Source organism: Neophocaena asiaeorientalis, unplaced genomic scaffold, assembly GCF_003031525.2.
Source record: "Neophocaena asiaeorientalis asiaeorientalis breed wild unplaced genomic scaffold, Neophocaena_asiaeorientalis_V1.1 scaffold329, whole genome shotgun sequence".
NCBI classification, from domain to species: Eukaryota; Metazoa; Chordata; class Mammalia; order Artiodactyla; family Phocoenidae; genus Neophocaena; species Neophocaena asiaeorientalis.
The window spans coordinates 821,420-842,554 of NW_020175082.1; the positions used below are offsets into that span (position 1 = coordinate 821,420).

General features: G+C 33.3%; 1 protein-coding gene across 1 annotated transcript in view; it reads left to right on the forward strand.

Moving 5' to 3' along the window:
• Positions 1 to 13,072, forward strand: part of SYT10 (synaptotagmin 10) — a 77,887-nt gene extending 64,815 nt beyond the window's left edge. Inside the window, exons 4-7 of the mRNA XM_024764157.1 lie at positions 2,777 to 2,897; positions 7,528 to 7,699; positions 10,167 to 10,296; positions 12,944 to 13,072. Of these exons, the coding sequence (XP_024619925.1) occupies positions 2,777 to 2,897; positions 7,528 to 7,699; positions 10,167 to 10,296; positions 12,944 to 13,015 (495 nt within the window). The 3' untranslated portion in view covers positions 13,016 to 13,072. The remainder of the gene's footprint in view (positions 1 to 2,776; positions 2,898 to 7,527; positions 7,700 to 10,166; positions 10,297 to 12,943) is intronic.
• The last annotated feature ends 8,063 nt before the right edge of the window (positions 13,073 to 21,135 follow it).

Sequence of the window (21,135 nt, forward strand, 5' to 3'; positions counted from 1 at the left end):
CCATGCCACTCTCTCACTTCGTTCCAGCTTACCCTTCCCCCTTCCTGTGCCCTCAAGTCAGTTCTCTATGTCTGCATCTTTATTCCTGTCCTGCCCCTAGATTCTTCAGAACCATTTCTTTTTTAAGATTCCATATGTATGTGTTAGCATATGGTATTTGTTTTTTTTCTTTCTGACTTATTCACTCTGTTTGACAGACTTTAGGTCCATCCACCTCACTACAAATAACTCAGTTTTGATTCTTCTTTTGGTTGAGTAATATTCCATTGTATATATGTGCAACATCTTCTTTATCCATTCATCTTTCAATGGACACTTAGGTTGCTTCCATGTCATGGCTATTGTAAATAGAGCTGCAATGAACATTGTAGTACATGTGTCCTTTTGAATTATGGTTTTCTGAGGGTATATGCCCAGCATTGCGATTGCTGGGTCGTATGGTATTTCTATTTTTAGTTTTTTAAGGAACCTCCATACTGTTCTCCATAGTGGCTGTATTAATTTACATTCTCACCAACAGTGCGAGAGGGTACGCTTTTCTCCACACCCTCTCCAGCATTTACTGTTTCTAGATTTTTTGATAATGGCCATTCTGACTGGTGTGAGGTGATAACTCATTGTAGTTTTGATATGCATTTCTCTAATGATTAGTGATGTTGAGCATGCTTTCATATGTTTGTTGGCAATCTGTATATCTTCTTTGGAGTAATGTCTGTTTAGGTCTTCTGCTCATTTTTGGATTGGTTGCTTGTTTTTTTGATATTGAGCTGCATGAGCTGCTTGTATTTTTGGGAGATTAATCCTTTGTCAGTTACCTCATTTGCAAATATTTTCTCCCATTCGGAGGGTTGTCTTTTCGTCTTCCTTATGTTTTCCTTTGCTGTGCAAAAGCTTTTAAGTTTCATTAAGTCCCATTTGTTTATTTTTGTTTTTATTTCCATTTCTCTAGGAGGTGGGTCAAAAAGGATCTTGCTGTGATTTATTTTATAGAGTGTTCTGCCTATGATTTCCTCTAAGTGTTTTATAGTGTCTGGCCTTACATTTAGGTCTTTAATCCATTTTGAGTTTATTTTTGTGTATAGTGTTAGAGAGTGTTCTCATTTCATTCTTCTACATGTAGCTGTCCAGTTTTCGCAGCACCACTTATTGACGAGGCTGTCTTTTCTCCATTGTATATTCTTGCCTCCTTTATCAAAAATAAGGTGACCATATGTGCATGGGTTCATCTCGGGGCTTTCAATGCTGTTCATTGATCTATATTTCTGTTTTTGTGCTAGTACCATACTGTCTTGATTACTGTAGCTTTGTAGTATAGTCTGAAGTCCCAGAGCCCAGTTCCTCCAGCTCTTACCAGGAATAATTTGATTTAATTCCTTTAAACAGCTCTTTGAAAAGCATCCTAAATGTGCATTGTTCACACTCATTTTCATTTGTCCACCATCTATGCAGCCACACACAGCAAATTTATCTATACTTGAGTACTGTGGACAGTTTTATTTTACAAATGAAACAAAGCAGGTCAGCTTTTATCCAGATTAATTAATAATCTTTTCGTTTCTTCAAAAACTGCACGGAGAGCCAGCTGTGTACCTTCATTAAGATGTAAAAATAAGATAAATAAGAGCCGTGCTCTCCTAGACCTTATGTATTGGAATTGGGGAAACAAAAAATAAATGTAAAAGGTAATTTCTGGTGATGAGAAGTGCTATGAAAAAAATGTGAAGGATATGTGAATGAGGTGGGTATAGGATAGGAAGAGGGAAGGCCTCACTGAAGAGATGCTGTTTGAGCTGAGTCCTACATGGTGAGGAGGAGTCAGCCATGTAAAGATATGAGAGACAAAAAGAAAATGCAAAGGTCAAAAGCAGGAACAAATGTCATTTGATTGAATAACAGAAAAAAATCTCTTGTGCCTGCATAAGAGTGAGCTGAGGGAGAGGCAAGAGATTAATAGAGTGATAGGTGGGTCCAGATCACATGGGGCCTCCTTATATGTATGACTTTGTAATGCATTATCTAAACAAACACATATTTAATAATGGAAATAGACATTCTTAATAATTATATCAGGGCAGTAGGTATAAATCTGGAATTTCTTAGATTACCAGGATTTATAATTACCCCATTTATATGCCTAGGTAAAGAATTTGAATTTTATTCCAATATAGTTGTGAGCCTTTAGATGGTTTTAAGCGGGAAAGTGAAATGATGTGATTTGCATTTCATAAGTGATCACTTTGCTTTTGAGATCAGTTTTAGAGACTACTGAATTAATCCTGGCAAGAAGTGATATTGGTTTCAATGAAAGTAATAGAGCTGAAAAGAAAGTCAGTAATTTTGTATATGTTTTGTAGATAATGTAGACAAGACATGCGTTCGATGTGTTAAGGGTGAGAGAAAAAGAAGAATGAAAGTGACTGCTAGGTTTTTGCCTACAGCCTTTGGGTGAATTATGATATCATTTTCTGATTTTGGAAAGATGACAGAGGAATTGGTTTCAGAAGATGATTGGGAATGAATACAATCAGCAGTTTGATTTTGACTGTGTTAAGTTTGAGTTTCCTATTAGAAATACAAGTGGATATATCAAATGAGCAACTGGGATATATTCTTTTTTCTTACTCTATTACAGCTTTTTTGCAATGCAATCTGTAACCTCAATAAAACAATTTAAAATGGCATTCAAATATTCCACTAAAGCGATTTTTCACTCTATTATATTTTGTTTTCAATATCTGGTATATGAAATTGCTAACATTACCAATTGCCTTTCTAGGAAAGTATAGACCTGGGTGAAATCATGTTTTCCCTTTGTTATTTGCCAACTGCTGGACGTATGACATTGACAGTCATCAAGTGCAGAAATCTGAAAGCTATGGATATCACCGGCTCATCAGGTATGCACACAATTGGCTAGTGGGTTCATTCCCAAATAAAATATTCCACATAGACAAAGTTATATATGGCTCTTGAATTACTGAGTTCATTTGTCTGTTGTGGGACACTATAAAAGTAGAAAAAAGAGATTACCAAATAAAGTGCTCCGAACACCTCTTTAGTTTACATTATCATTATGAAATTTTTTAAAAGTATTATCAAATAGATAGACTTTGAACTTGGGTTTTTATTTTTATTTATTTCTCTACTGATTTAGTTCTTTCTCAAACATGCATTATTTACTATACACTTCCCTGCTTCCAACTAGTCAGTTTCTTATAAAGGAATATCCTTGGACTTTAAGCCATTCAATTTAAACTTGTGTTACTCTACAAGTAAGAGTCCTAGGAAGACATATTTAGACTGAATTTATCTCCCTCACCTGATCTGCAAAGAAATAACAACATTCCAAGACCACCATTTGCATTTGCTCTCTTACCACCTTTCTAACTAAAAATTTGGACAACAACAGGGACTGAAAGAAATAATAAAGTAAATAAATACTCCTTAAAGTTTCTTAAAGATATTCTTGAAGAAATTTCTCTTGTGCTAACTTTGTTAAAGAGGTAAAATCACATCATTCTCTTTAATCCCTTCATTTAAATCACCACAGTTCTGAAGGGTTATTTGTAAGTTAATAGGTAAACTCTGGCACAGCTCTGTGGAAGAAAAAATGATAAAGACAGAGTAGGGAGTTCAGTAGCATTTGTTGAATTAAACAAATAAGAAATAGTAATGGAGATATAGTAAAAGATGACATGGGGAGTAGAATCTATAACTTTCTGGTTCTTCAGAACAAAGAAATAAACTAAATTTGCATCACAAAAAGTATGAGGAAACTCTCAGTTCTAATGTAGAGAGAACTCCAGGATATACTAAGTGAATAAAAAATGAGGTACAAGAGGGCTTCCCTGGTGGCGCAGTGGTTGAGAGTCCGCCTGCCGATGCAGGGCACACGGGTTCGTGTCCCGGTCCAGGAAGATCCCACATGCCGCAGAGCAGCTGGGCCCGTGAGCTATGACCGCTGAGCCTGCGCGTCCAGAGCCTGTGCTCCGCAACAGGAGAGGCCACAACAGTGAGAGGCCCATGTACCACAAAAAAAGAAAAAAAAGAAAAAGAGGTACAGCATAAATATGGATATCATGCTCCCTCCTATGTAAGAATGAGGAATCTTAGAATATATATCATGTTGCTAATATTTGCATGAAGAAATACTTGAGTGATACACAAAAACTGAGTGGTGGAGAGGTATGGGGACAGATGGGAGGGAGACTTCTCACTGCACATCTTTCTCTGTCTCATTTTTGAACTATGTCATGAATTTTCTATTCATTTTTTTTAATTTGCAATGCATAGTTGAAATATAAAGATAGAAAAAAAGCAAATAAATTCCACAATCATTTTGGTGAAAAGGTTATAGGTAAGTAAATGCTGACGAACTTAAACAGAACACTGCAAATTATTGTTTATTTTACTCTTTCTACCATGTATCAAAAGAGAACCAAATTTCAAGACAAGCAAACAACATCAAAGTTGTAATTAGGTGCAAGACTACTTTTTATTTATATGAAGCTTCTCATCAGGGGAGCGCATGTTTTGAGAACATCACCTCATTAATTCTCACAACAGCCTTGTGAATCAACTAAGGAGCCAGTAAATTGTCCTTGTCACTAGTAGAGAAATGTCATCAGAGACATGATGGGGGTAGCAAACAATAAACTAGGACTCGTTCTCATTGTTAATGAGAGGCCTAGGCCTGGAAGCTCATACATAGAATTATATCACAAAAATAAGCTTCTTCCTTAGAACATATTTCCTATTATTAAAACATTGAAAAGTAAATAGGAGTCCGTTTCTGCTTTATAAATAAGTTAATTTGTATCACTTTTTTTAGATTCCACGTATAAGTGATATCATGTGATACTTCTCTTTCTCTGTCTGATTTACTTCACTTCTTAGTATGATAATCTCTAGGTCAATCTATGTTGATGCAAATGACATTATTTCATTCTTTTTTGAGTATTATTCCACTGTATATATATACTACATCTTCTTTATCCATTCCTCTGTCGATGGACGTTTAGCTTGCTTCCATGTCTTGGCTATTGTAAATAGTGCTGTAATGAGCACTGGGGTGCATGTATACTTTTGGACCGTGTTTTTCTTTGGATATATGCCCAGGAGTGGGATTGGAGGATCAGGTGATAGCTCTATTTTTAGTTTTTACGGAACCTCCATACTGTTCTCCATAGTGGCTGTACCAATTTACATTCCCACCAACAGTGTAGGAGGGTTCCCTTCTCTCCACACCCTCTCCAGCATTTATTGTTTGTGGACTTTCTGATGTTAGCCATTTTTATTGGTGTGAGGTGATATCTCATTGTAGTTTTGATTTGCATTTCTCTAATAATTAGTGACGTTGAACATCTTTTCATGTGCCTTTTGTCCATCTGTATGTCTTCTTTGGAGAAATGTCTATTTAGCTCTTCTGCCCGTTTTTTGATCAGGCAGTTTGTTTTGATGTTATTAAGTTTCACAAGCTGTTTGTAAATTTTGGAGACTAATCCCTTGTCGGTCACATCATTTGTGTATATTTTCTCCCATTCTGTGGGTTATATTTTCATTTTATTTATTATTTCCTTTGCTATGCAAAAGATTTTGAGTTTAATTAGGTCCCATTTGTTTATTTTTGTTTTTATTTCCATTACTCTGGGAGATGCATCAAAAATGATATTGCTGTGATATGTCAGAGAGTGTTCTGCCTATGTTTTCCTCTAAGAGTTTTATAGTTTCCAGTCTCACATTTAGGTCTTTAATCCATTTTGAATTTATTTCTGTGTACAGTGCTAAAGAATGTTCTAATTTCATTTTTTCACATGTAGCTATCCAATTTTCCCAGCACCATTTATTGAAGATACTGTCTTTCCTCCATTGTATAGTCTTGCCTCTTTTGTCATAGATCAATTGACCATAGGTGCATGGGTATATTTCTGGGCTTTCTATCCTGTTCCATTGATCTATATTTCTATTTAAACAGACTCACAGACTTAGAGAATGAACTTATGGTTACCAGAGGGGAAGGGTTGGGGGGACAGATTGTTAGGGATTTGGGGATTGACATGTACACACTGCTATATTTAAAATGGATAACCAACAAGGACCTACTGTATAGCACAGAGAACTCTGCTCAATATTATGGGACACCTAAATGGGAAAAGAATTTGTAAAAGAGTAGATACAGGTATACGTATAACTGAATCACTTTGCTGTACATCTGAAACTAACACAACATTGTTAATCAACTGTACTCCAGTATAAAATTAAATGTTAAAATAAATAAATAAATAGGAAACAGCCATTGAACATTTCCCTTTTACCTTGTTTTCCTCTATATACCCTATTTCCAGCCATAAAATGTGTTTTTCCCCCTTGATACAAATGCTTATGAAATATACAGAAACATTTTTCTAGAGCCTAAAAATCATCCATTTCATTCATTTGCTCAAATAAATTAATGTTGCCATGTTTTTGGCTTATTCTAAGGAAATAAGTTTTGTTGCTTTGTTACATTGATGGAAAGAGAGAAAAGATGGTTGTGGTGCTACAGTTGGAGGGTAACTATAATGAAAAAAAAAATGAAGGTAGAGCAGACACTGATTGTTTTGACCACCTAGCATACTCACCCCAATGCCAATACCCTCTCCCAAAACCATGCCTCCTTTTTATAAAAAAGATACAAGAAGTAAGGCTTTTTAAAGAAACTTTTGATAAATATTGTATAATTTTCTACAATACTGTAACAGTTTTTCTACTTAAGGTGGCAGGGGTAAGAAAGTAGAGATCAGTCAGCTAGGGCAGAACTTGTTAACAATTAGTTGACCTCTTTGGCCCATAAAAATATAGCCCGACTAAAATTTTATCTTTCCAGTTGACATTATACAGACAATTCATATGAGGAAACTTCCCTGAGAACATCTGTAAACCAAATATCACCTTTTCATTGTATACTGTTGAGCATTTAATAAATGATTTGTAGTGATCATTTCTTCAATCAAACTCTTTATCAAGCACTATGACTAAAAAGTTACTAAGATTAGTACTTTTTCCAACAATTCAAGACAATTCCCACATAGTTTTTGCTAATTTCAATTCACTGTGATTATATATACTTATCTAGATACAATGTTGCTCTTTCATAAATTTTAGCCTTCTTATTCTAAATCATTTTGAAGGAAATTAAATTTAATACAATTATTTTTACTTGTTAGGATTACATTCCCTAGAAATTACTTGGGACAAAACATGTCCTCAAATAGCTCTGACTAAAAGACACATTATAGTTTAGACTAGCTCTTGATAAACTAGTGAGTTTTCTCTGTTGTATTAAACACAGTGATCAAGTTAATTCTTTTCTAGTCCATTCAGTAAGAAGTCCTAGAGAGTCTATTGCCCCCAATTATGCCATTTGAATTTAAAACCGGTAACACTAAAGGGCTTAATACACTACTTTTCTTATTTAGTAACAACCACAGTTTTATTTATGCTTTGTACTATTACTTTCATTTTAATAAAATTGCCTTCCCGTGATAGATCCTTATGTCAAAGTGTCTCTGATGTGTGAGGGTCGAAGATTAAAAAAGAGGAAAACGACTACAAAGAAAAACACTCTAAACCCTGTGTACAATGAGGCCATTATTTTTGATATCCCTCCGGAGAATGTGGACCAGGTCAGCCTCTCCATTGCAGTCATGGATTATGACAGGTACGTTCATCCCTCTACTCACTGAGTAACAGCTACATTTAGTCATATGCAGACCAAATTCAGCTTTTCAGGTTATTTACTTCTACAAGAGTTTTAATTTAAACTGGAATGAATAAAAATTATTCATTCAAAATTAATTTTATTCTATGTTATTATTTATCCTTTATCTTTTCCAAAAGACATCATTCTTAAGTTGAAGGACAGGATACCTGCAGATGGTGAAAGAATGGGATACATTATAGGAAGCACTTTTGTGAAGTCTTTTACAGTAACAACATAAATTACAATTACAACGTATTTTGCTTTCCCAGCTGGGCTGGAATATGAATATCATGATACTGAGCTCTATCATTAACTAGCACTGTGAAAGGGCAAGTTATCTCTTAGAAATTCACTTTTCCATTTGTAAAACATCAGTGTAATGTGCAGCTGTAAGCAGTGAGTATTAACGGTAGAAGGTGAATAGTGTCCATAGCGTTATGCCTTGAGGCTTTCACACCAGTCTTAAATCATTGCTTTGTGGATAGTTCTTTCAGTTCACACACTTTGATTACTTCTCCTTTCACAAAATAAATGGCAAACTCCCTACTGAAGCTCTGAAGCTTCTTCCTGCTGCAGCACCCACTCCTTCCTTTTCTGAAATGTTGCCCTGTATCAACATTTCAGATACAGGTATCTCGTGTATGCGAGATATCTCGTTTACACGAGATACCTGTGTATCTCATTTCACCCATGCTTTACAGCCCTGCTCAAGGCACCACTTCTGTGTCTTTCTTGGCTAACCAATCTCTTCTCCCTCTGAACTTTTGTCCTACTAAAGGTTTATATATCTTACTTGATCCTTGCTATATACTTCTTTTTATTGTTTTGCTTTTTATATTTATAAGACTTTCAGAAAGGAATCCTGTATGTTTAACCTACAAAATTATCAGCACATAGGCAATGTCTTATTTTGTTCTAATGATAACACAAGTGGGACAGAATACACATACACAAATATTCAAAGAGTGTCTATTTTATATCATTATGCAAATGGCAGTAACCAAGACCCTATAACATAGAGACATTAAAAATGGTATCCTCTGAATGAGAGCTAGAAAAATGAAGCGCTGAAAAATACAATGATTTATACCATCTATTTGAAATTAGTTTATATCACAGTTTACAAAACAAGTTGATACAATTTAAAGAGAGAGAGAGAGAAATCTTGAATTAGTTAAAATGGCAAACTTTAAAAATGTTGTAATGTTTTCATCAGAAGCCCTTATTCTGCTTTACCAAAAAATTACTCCTATTGATTTCTCACAGCATAGATTGCAGATAAATACAATTGAGGATTCGTCACCCAAATAATTTTAGGGAAATGGACCCTGACAATATATATAATAGAAAGATTAAAAGTTATTTCTAAAATATGCTTTTTTGGGAAACTTCATATTAAAAGAAAAGATACTAAGCCTACATATCTATTAATACATCAGTGACAGGAAGAAAGTAATGAAATGTCCTAAAATCATCTCAAAACTTTCCTTATAGATAGATGTATGTCAAAATAATCCTCAAGAAAATGCCTTTAAATTCCATTCCATTCTTGAAAAGCAGCTTACCATATGTATGCTTGAGTCAACTGTCTTGATTCAAGTCCTGCCTCTGTCTCTTACTAAATGTACAAAGGCAGGCAGGTCCCTTAACTTCTGGGTGTTCAATTTCTTTGTCTGTAAAATGAGATGATGATAATGATATTCATGGTCATGGTGTGAGGATTAAGTGAGTCAGTGCATTTAAATTACTTAGAACAGTGTCTGGCACATAACAAGCTCTTAAAAAATATTAATATCATTATGATTTTGATTTGTTGCTATGAAAACAAAGTATGAATAGAAAATAAGAATGTTGCTCTGATACTATGCAATAATAAGTCAAATGCCATGGTTCAAAATGTAGCCCTGCCCTGTTTAATTGTAATACAAGCAGTAATGTTCACTGACATATCATTTAGAATCAATTAATTATGGTCATTTATACAAGAAAGTGGGTATTGAGCTCTTGGTAAGAAATGTAGGCATCAATATAAAACATTAAACCTTTTGGAAAGAAGGAGATTAGAGTTACATCACTTAAAGTTAATAGGTCTGCTACCAAGAAAGAAACTCATCACGTAGGTAAGGGCCAGCTGGCATTTCTCATTCACACTATTCTTATTATTGTGAAATGTTCTCAATTTATAGAGCACTAAAATGGTTTGTGTGTGATCCTTTTACAGATTCATTTTTGAATGCTGATCCTGTTTAGTAAATTTTAGCCTACTTAAGACTTTTCATTTGATCTGAAGTAGTTTAATATGTAAAATTATCTAGAACTTACCACAAAATCTACTCTTTTAATCATAAGTTTAAAATTCTGTTTAAGGTGTGTGAAACTTATCTTTGAATGTTGGAATGAAAGCAAAATATTCTCCAAATCATAGGGTAGGACACAATGAAGTCATAGGAGTGTGTAGAACAGGACTGGACGCTGAGGGTCTTGGGCGAGACCACTGGAATGAAATGCTGGCCTATCACCGAAAACCAATAACACATTGGCACCCCTTACTGGAGGTAAGCTCTGGGACTCTCTCACATCTACTCTCTTCTTTATCTCTTGCTTAAATGTTATTTATCTGCTAACACTTCACTAATGTTTTATATATTCACCTATTTTTTAAAATAGATATTGTTCTTGCTTTTGTCCCACAGACTCTATCATCCAGTATGAAAAGTTCTGTGTGCCTTGTTGGTTTTTAAAAACCACTAAACTTTCTGAATTTGATATTCCTTTACAGTAAGCCCATAAAAACTGCAAGCCTATTATTTTCTTTGCATTGTCTGAAAACTCATATCAGTGAGTGGTGGAGCAATCAAGTAAATTCATTACTAACTGGAAACTGAATTTTCCAGCTTCTTTTTTGTGAAAACAGCTACCTCACCTAAACTTCTCCAGAATCCCTAAATAGGGGTACTATCACCTAATACAGCTCATCTATGTAAGGGGACAGATATACATCCACTGACTCTGGTCAGGAAGTAAAACGGTTCACAGATTTTTAAAAATATTTTTTGTCTGAGTTGAAAGCCTGGCTCTGCTGTGTGACTACATATTACACTCTGTAATAGCAGTAAACTCATAGAGTAAAACTAAATAAAATGCTGAGTGCTTAGTACAGAGTATGGCACAGTGTTTGCTCTAATTATAACTAATATTAATAGTTATATTAACCAGAAGAAGTATCAATACCAGTTTCTATCAGGATTTTTAGCCATGAAGGCAGTTGTCAGAGACTATGGGAGTCTCTTGAAGAGTCTCAAAATAAATAAATAGAGAAGAGTCTCAAAATAAATCATTTATATGACCTGATTAACTGAGAGGTAATGCAGGTTGATAAAAGGTTGTATGGTAGAGGGTGGAATTCATGCAATTTAATAAAAAGTTATGATAGCCACATAGTAAGTGAAGGATACATTGCCATCTCTCCCATGGATAAGGTCCTGCTTCTTGTTCTGTCACTAAGCACAGGGTTGAATAGGAGAGACAGAGCAGTGTAATTAAATGTCAGTGAGCCCTGGTTCTAAGCTCAGCTTAGTCACAAAAATGTGACCTTGGCTGTGTTACTCAATACTCTATAGGGAAAATTCGATGAACACTGTATAAACAGCACATGCTCAGACAACAGAGGTGAACTGTCACCATAGATAAGATATCTGATTTATTATATTAATGTTCCAAATCTTTACCTCACTTCATCATTTAATGTAAATCATAAAAGACAGACAGACATGCAAATGCACATTCACACAGCACTTTCCCCTAAGTAATAGCTCAACGAGTCCTGAGAAGGTTGTTTCATTTCAACAATGTGTATTGTCTAAAGTATAGTCTACTGCTTTACTATCCATTTCCTGATTCTCATCTTTGTTTTCATGTAAAGTTTGAAAAGTGAATATTAAATCTAAGAATCTAGACATGAGAGTAAATTTTTCTGGGCAGAGAACCACACTGAAGGGAGACATGGATTCTAACCCTTGCTCCTCCTCTGGCTGTCTAATCCTAGGCAGACCACGTACTCTGTCTGCAGCTACATTCTCCCATATTTAATGAAAATAGAAATGCCCACCCCTACAGAGTTCATAGGAATGATGTAGGGAGAAGTGACATAATGTGGCCAACAACTTTTAACTAATGAAAGGACAGATGTTGTATGACCCAAGGCATATTATACTTATGACTGTTTAATAAGAAGTTATACATTTATATGGTGAAGAGGAGCTATGAAATAGGCATGTGTTTTTGTCTGAGAACTTGTGAATATTTTTCAGTCATCGTAGAATATATAGGAAGAATAAGCTACAATATGGGCCTCAGAAGAATATCCCAGATATATTTTTCTAGCAGCTCACTATCAGAGGACAAGTGGGCCAAAAAGATTATGTAAATATACTTTCTCTAGCAAATAGCTTCTTTTTTTCCAACTCCTGTACCTACATTCACTGATCAAACAGAACATAGGGACTGGAGACCTAACAACTGGCTGGATTTTGAATTGTGGGAAAGTGTACATGTGGTACATGTGTAATTATGTTTTGTTGCCACAGCAGGGATTAAAATGAGAAGGGAACAATTATTCAAGAGCTGAGTAAGTTAGTAAGAGGAGACTAAAGCATCACTTGGAAAATCTGGCTACTTGTACCTAGATACAAAAGTTTATTCTATTGTAATTAAACTTTTAAAAGACACATAATATTTAAAGACCATGAGAAATTATTCTTTATCACTCGTGGCTCCCATTTTACCAGTCCCTCTCATCTCATTAATTGCTCCTATAAAAATCACCTCCTGCCTTAGAGCAAGTGGAATGCAGTCTCTTGTGTCTTGAACCTTCTTGTTCTTACCCAGCAATTGCCCCCGACTGTAGTAAACCATTAGTTATTTTACAATAAGAACTAAAATCCTGTGATAGAATGTGAAATGAATCTGCAGTTGCTCTGCATGCCATCTATGTACCATGCGCTACCTACATCTCTGTTAGATGTTTGTGTCCCCTCATGATACCTGAGAAGGTGAGTTCTGAAAGGCATGGGGAGTTATGTACATTTTCTCTTCAGAGGCTTGCATATCAGGGGTGAATATTCACTATTAAAAGGTAACAACAATTACCCACTTTATTATTTTTTACACTAGATCATATATTATGAAATTATTATCTTTCAGTTACCTGGTCGGGCAACCAGTTTTGATAGTCAAGGATCCTGTCCATCTCCCAAACCACCTTCCACACCATAATGCTTTCAAAATAAGACCATTATAATAAGGACCCAGGACCGTGTACTCATCAGATCAAAAAAAAAAAAAAAGTGGAAGATTTGATCTCATTTAAAATATATCCTGATAATGAACAAATGATGTGCAATTTTTATTTACCTTTTTTGTCTGTTTATTAACTTTGGACATCTTGATGTATTTTACTTGAATACAAATGGTCCTTACATAAGGCTTTTTATTCTTTGTGTCATATGCCAATTAGCACAAAGAATGTTTTCACTGAGTTGTAAATTCTTTGCATAAGCAAAGAATACATTTTTTGAAAATAATCCATACTTATCTAAAATTAAATAGTTAATGCTGCTATTGTATAAAGAAGCACATGTCACATATGTATGGTTTTGACTTTATTAAAACTATGTTCATTTCTAGCTGTGCACATGTTTCTATATATACTTTAAGGGAAATTCTGAACTAAATCCTTGAATAATCAAATTAATATTACTTATCTGATAATATATTCTTTCATTCTCAACAAAATCTTTTCTTGGTGAAGTTCGGCTCTGCTAAACTCAAAACTTTTCCTTTCAAGCTTGTTCTTTAATATATAGAGAAACAAAACTATAATTTGAAGAACCTCTTTGAGTATAAACTTAAGGAGTAATATTTAGTAGCTGGAGAACGGAGATTAAGCTATTTGGGCTACTATTTTCTATTGTCTTAAAGTTACATTAGTTCAAACATCTGTAGCACTATTTAACTCCTATTTTAAAAATTCTATTACTCTTAATCTCAAATGTAGCATTAGTATTCCTAAGTGAATAGAATCAGAACTCATGAGTCTTCATAAGGTTCTCAAGTACTGTGACATGTTTATTTTGTGACATAAAGCTATCACATAGATCCTGTATTTCTGATAGGCATACTGACACCAAAGGTACAATAAATGTCTGTGCTCATTGTCGTTTGGATTGTACAGAGTAATGGGGACTTTTAAACTCAAACAGAAGTAATTTTTAGAAGTGGGTATTTTCTTAAAGAAAAAAATGACATTTTTCAGCAAATTATAAAACTATACCATAAATAATACAACTTGAACATTTAATAAAAATAAATAATTCTTAAGGCCCAGACCCACAGTCTTTTGTGAAAGGCATTTGCCTTCATAAGGATCAAGGATCAGGTCACTAGTCGTAAAAACTATGCAAATGTTTTTACATGACAGAACTTTCTTTTAAATCATGTCAACTTTTTATTGTCTTGTTTCTGGGCCTTATTGGAATATATCTATATTGAATGACCCCCAACCTTACTTTTGAGATGTGTACCATGGATAGTGCATATTTCAAGCTTATCCCAAGAGAGAAGGTTAAACCCCACCCCCCCAAAAAAAAACTGAAAAGCAAGAAAATCTGCAGGTAGGCTATAAAAACATATTCATCAGAATGAGAAAATTTTATCAGCAATTACAAAGTTTTGATTTTAGTAAAATCCTTTATTTTTAAATATTAAAAATACAAAGTTTCAAAAATCTTGAAATTTTGTATGTTGGCATCTCTCATATGATGGTATTACTATTAATTAAGATGTAACTATTTTACACATTAACATTTTAAAGTCAAACACAGTTCCCTAAAATTTTTCAAAAATGCTTGTGCCATCTTAATGAAAACTATTCCTGGTTAACATTTTCTAATTTAAAATAACTAAAGAAACCTGTTGGACATACCTGGTTACCTTATCAAGCCTAAAAGAACCACTTGCTATAGACAGAATGAGGATGACACTTCCATTTTGTAAGTCTTTGTTTTACTGGAAAATAAAATTGTCAAATGGGAAGACTCAATGAAATAACATATTTGGAGACAATTGTTTATAGGTATTGCTGCAACTTACAATTAATTAGCAATTCTATTTCCTTAGTATAATAATTATTTTCACCTGAAAATATATTTTAAGGGCTTTATATTCATGCTTTTCTTTGCCTCCTATGGAGATAAAGTCAATGTTTATGATGAAAAATGCAAACAATCAGCCAAACAGGAGACGTTAATATGGCTATTGTAGATTAAATGTTTAAGGTAATTTTTTTTAATGTTTCCTAGGGATTAGAATAAACTCACCATGACTGAGCATTTGTTAATCTTTGAGAGATTAAGGAGAGAAAATTAGTAACTCAGATTTCATGCATCATTTAAAATGGTAGTTCATATTATAAAAATGTAATTCTACCATTTTCAATACAATACACCATCACTCTGCACAGTCGTGCATCCATACAAACATAACTTATCCTCTTTCTACCTGTGGTTGAAGATGGAATGTTTTTCATTTCAGTATTTAAAGTAAGGTTTGATGTTACAGATATCCTCCACTAATTTGTGTGGAACACAACATTTTAATGACAGCACTGACACATTATGAAGTTACAATTTAGGTATATAATGAATACCTAATTCCAGGGACTTATTCAGGGACTTGCCAAACATAAATCTAAGAAAAAGGAACAAGTGTTGACTAATTAGCATAACAATACTGATGTTTTTTTTGGTTTTGTTTATTTTACCTGATTCACTAAGTAATCAGGTGAATGAGGAAATTGAGTATGAAAAAATATTAATGTTTGTGGAGTATATAATCTTCTCACAAAAATCTGAACAGCTGATGCTTTTTTTACCCTGGTTTCTTAATACTTTTATGGACAATTTTAATTTTTTTGTCAGGTCAGCCCTGTTTCTAGTACTTTATTTTACATATAAAACTTATGATGTTAATACATTCATAGTTCAGTAAAAAATATCATCAGGACTAGTTCCAAGGAACTAGAGATGGGAACACAGAACCAAGCACCCACTTTCTTATGCAGTTTTTGGGAGTGATTGCATGTTCTAGTTACTGGAGGGAGCTCACAACTGATTGCTACTGACTCACGTATTAGATAAAAGCAAAATATGTTTGAACCTACTTGGTTGTGATGTTTAATTGACACCTGTCTTTATTCTTCTGTAATGTCTGTTATTTTAAAATTGCAAATGCAATAAAAACTATCAGCCTCTTAAGGCTTTAATTTAATGATTAATTGCTTCAAAAATGAAAAATCCAAACTTTCACTTCTTTCTCAACTTTTACTATCCATGAGACAAAATATAACTCATTTCAAAATGAGTTATCAGAAGAGCCAGAGACTATTGCAAATAAAGGGACACAAAATCTTAACATTGAAAACATTGTTATTTCTTTACCTCTTTAAAAACAATATTTGATATCATCTCAAATATATTTTCATGGAATGGATTTCCATATGATTTTTTTGCCACTTTAGTTGCAATTATGACCAAGTAATTTAATTACCTGATAATTTTAAAAAATGAAAGAAAGAAAACTAGAGGTGATGAGGATTTAAGAAAATCATTCATCGTCCAACTAAATCTGTTCTTGAAGCAGCTCTGGTTGTTCTCATGTACTTTAATTGATTTAAACTTTTGTAGTTTGTAGGCTGCCAAAAAGAAATGATACAAAAGCATGGAAAGTAAAATAATTTAAATTAAGAATCTATATAACTAAATGGCAGTTAAATGCAGATGTTAAAGCATATGGAAATAAAGATATTGAATGCAAAATCAAAAACCACCTTTGTATTTTAACTTTTAGGAGAAAGTAAATTCTCTAACACTGTTCAAAAAACCCATGACATAGCATTTTAATAGTTACTCAGTGATATGGCTCAGGATGTGATTCATCTGAACCTACTAAGACCCATTATTTAAAAGAAACTAGTGAGTTTTTATTTTATATGGGAAAGAGAGTTAATTAAACTAAATGTTTCCAATATGTTATTCAGTGATACTCTTTATGATAAGAATTTTCTATTTCATTAAAAGACTTCCTATATTTGTTCAATCTTATATTAAAGTGAACAGAAATTTAGTTAAAGATGCATTGGTAATACCTGTAATCTGGCAATTACAGTTAACCAAAAGGATGTGCATTTGAACAGTGGCAATTAATTAGTATTCAGTTCAAAGGTTTTCTCATCAAAGCAAGAAATTGTTTTTATTTCCACCCTGTTCATTATGAAGATTGGTAACCAGGGTTTGACTTAATAGCATGATAATATCATGCTGTAGAGACCTTAAAAAGAAAGCAGTAAATTAAGGGCTGAGGTGGGACTTAAAGATTATTGAATGCAAACATTTTGGATATTAGAAATGGTGACTGAAAAAATAAGTAGAAGATATATATGAGAAAAGATAGGTTTCTTCATGCTTGAAATGATTTAAAAACACTTCTATAAGGAGAATTGATTACAATAGTCCTATTTTTATCTCTTCTGAAACACTGGAAATGACTTGCCATTAATGGATCTAAAGCTGCAGATAGTATTTATACGGAAATGTTTTAATCTCAAACTGACGATGATTTCTTTGAAGCTCAACTGGGTCATGAATACCCTCTCCAAAGAACAAACTATGCCTGATTTTGTCATAAAAGGGTAAAAATAGATCATTTTCTTCAGAAATTTTGTTGTGATTTTCATCTGCTATGCACAGGATCCCTATTTACTGTACAGGATGGTGGATTTCAATTATATATACAAAATATTTGCATTTATACTTTTTTATAAACAAAAAGTCCAACTTAAGTTTATGTCATTAACTTTTTATTGACCCTTCCAATTGAGATAAATTATTGGGTTCATCTGCAAAATATAGATAAATTATGGAACACATGAAGTGAGATCCTCATTGAAGAATGAAGAAGTCAAATAGAAATATCTCACACTGTAAATATGATGATTCCACTAATGAATATTCCAAAATATTTGCCAGTTATTCTAAACTGGCAGAATACATGAAAATTCTTCATTTCATACATGATATTGAATAATTTGGATCCATCATATTTGATTTTTTTGTACCCTTCAGTCATTGTTCATAAGGTGGCTTTTTAACTGAAGTTTGTGATATAATATGTAGCCTTTGTTCAAATCAAGATATTTGACTTCTGTATTATAGAACAAAATTTTTTTAATCTTTTGAAATTCATGTTTCTGGCTTTTGTACATGGTAACCAGCCATTTGTGAAATTTGACAGCATATAATTGTATTACTTAGAACAAATGTTTTGCAACCACCTTTAAAAGATGTTACACATTTCAGTATTTTTACAATGTCTCCTTTAAAATGTGTGAACATATTTGTTAGGTTCAGATGAATTATGAAACAATGAAACCTCAAAGCTGTTGTGAAGTGTACAGTTTATGAGATTACTTTTGTAAAAGAAAAAGGGAAAGCACTTGAAATATAATTTTACTGTTTCACATGTATTTTGAAAAATAAAGTGATTATAAATTATTTTTTCTTGCCTTTGAAGAAAACATCTTTTTCAGATCTAATTTTGAGACCTTTATGTTGCTAAGTCTTTCTTTAATAGTCATTATTTCTGGCACTTATTAGAGAGCAGAGTAATTCATTTATCAGTAATTCAGTAACTAGAGCAACTGAATATACTTTAAAAACCTCACTAATACATATCATTATTTTAACAAAATTATAAACTTAAGGTCCTGGATTATTTCCATTAAGGTATAATGAAACAATCATTAGTCAAGTGTTAAGAGAGGTAAATGCCATTTACACATCTTAGCTACATTTTTTTCATCTGCAAAAACTCCCTATAAATAACTTAGCAGGTGATTCAGTAGTTGGGAATACCAGTTATTTTGTTTGGTTCTGTTTTACCTCAGATTTTCAAAAATATTTTCATAAGGATTATACATACAGCAACTAGTTTTAAGCAAGCAACACAGCAGTGAATCAAAGGAAATCATAATCATTGATAAAACAGATGCTCTGTACCTAGAGTCACTGTTTAAAAAAAAATACAACTCCTAAGAAGAAGCAAATAAACAAGTCTATGCCTCTGTTTAGAATGCAGGATAATGAAGTCAATGATCTGACTTGTCTGGCCTTGCTTAAGTTCCTACATCCAAAAAGTTTGAGGAACCAACATGAAATCTAAGCTGTTTAGATTAGTTTTTTAAGTTGCTTCTTAAAAATATTAGTCAAATGGCAACTCTTAAAGACTTTTTGTTAGTATTTCTAAATGTCTCCCCAGGAAGTGTTTATATTTGCACTAACAATATATGAGAGTTTCCAGTTACCCTAGTCAGTACTTGGCATTATTATTATTTGAATCTTTGCCAATTTAAACACAACAAAAATGATATTTCATCAGTGTTTTAATTTTATTTCTTTTTTATCCAGTGGTATTAAACATTTTTCATATATTTTGATTGGAAATTTGAATTTTATTGCTTAAGACTTTTCTCATTCTTCTGTTGGAATTGTCTTCTTTATTCTTTTTTTTTTTTCTTTTGTGGTACACGGGCCTCTCACTGTTGTGGCCTCTCACATTGCAGATCACAGGCTCCGGATGCGCAAGCTCAGCGGCCATGGCTCACGGGCCCAGCTGCTCCGCAGCGTGTAGGATCTTTCCAGACCGGGGCATGAACCCGCGTCCCCTGCATCGGCAGGTAGACTCTCAACCACTGTGCCACCAGGGAAGCCCTTTATTCATTTTTTAGAGGTTTTTATTCCTTTTTTTTTTAATGCAAACATATTCTTCATAGGACCACATCTCAAACTGATTTCCATTCTGCAAAGCTGAAGGCATATAATATTAGGTTATACTCTGTAAAAGCAGTTTATACAATCTATACAAATGAAAAATATAAAATAAAAATATATGTGAGATACAAAGTGCAATCAAAAGTTACCATGTTTTATCTTAAAAAGCAGGAGTTATTATCTTGACAGTATACTAGATCATTTTGTGCTGTCACTACCAGTGTATCTGAAAGAATTTAAGGACATCCAGTTCATGGATAAGCCATTATTTATGCTATTTTTTAAATTAATTTTTATGTTAGAGTTGAACAGTTTCAAATCTATCCACTTTCATAAAATAATACAGAATGAAGGGAAGATATATCCATTAATGTCTATAGAAAATAAAACCAAAACTGTAAACTGTAACCACAATAGGACACTTGCCAAACAGTTTTCATGTTTTTTTAACCTCATTTTTCCTTCAAATGAAAAAAAAATCATCCAAAATTCTACATACAAGTATAAATTATGTGGACAGAATCAACCCCAACTGTGAATGAACTTAGCAAGTCTAATTGTTTAGCTTGTATGCATTTCATGAGCAAGATTTGAGGGGAGGTGGTGTTTGTTTGCTTTTTATAATTTCCAGGATATATATGACTGAAAATTGTACCTTAAATGAGAAGGTAGACTTGAGTCAGTGACAGGAACTTAAACCAGGATGTAAAGGAACTAATAGATAAGAATTATACTGAGAACACAAGATACAAACAGGCCACCAAATTGTACAACTTCTAGAGGTATTGATCACACTACTCTATGTAAATGGTGCCTGCAGCAGCACATGAATCTAACCACCTTAAATTAGTGAATAACAAGGAAAAAGCATACTGAAAGCTATAGAGGTACCTTAACCAGAAGCAGTAATTAAAATCTAGAGTTAAGAATTGGGGAGATTTTTTTTTTTTTTTAAACTGCAGAGCACAGCTTTGATCAAATGGTAAGTCTGGGCTTTTATTCTCTGCATATCATGAAATGTAAAAGCTTATATTTACACAATTTTAAAATATTTTCACATTTGCTGTTTCTTAATTCTTACCAAAGTCATGTGGGTTGTATCACTCCAATTTTACAGAGATGGTGATTGTGGTTAAGAAAGATTAAGTGAAAGCCCAAGGTCACAAAGTAGATGGTGAGACTGGGCTTCAAATCTAGATCTTTGGGCCTCAAATTACAAGCATAAGCAACTTGATGCTTTTCAGTATAACACTTTAAAAATAAAAAAGAGAGCTAATTGGATTTTGTGCCTCTTAGATAAATCACCAAGATGAAAGATGTATAAACTTTATTACCTTTACTCTTCCCTAAATTGAGATCAGTTGTATCTGCCTGATCTACCAATTAGTTAAAGTATATGTCATTTTTATAACATGTAAACCACTATGCAAATAGTAGCACTAGTTTTATCACCAACATAATTCTCATCATTAATACCTAAAACCCATGAATGGGGTAAATATTTTCAAGTGC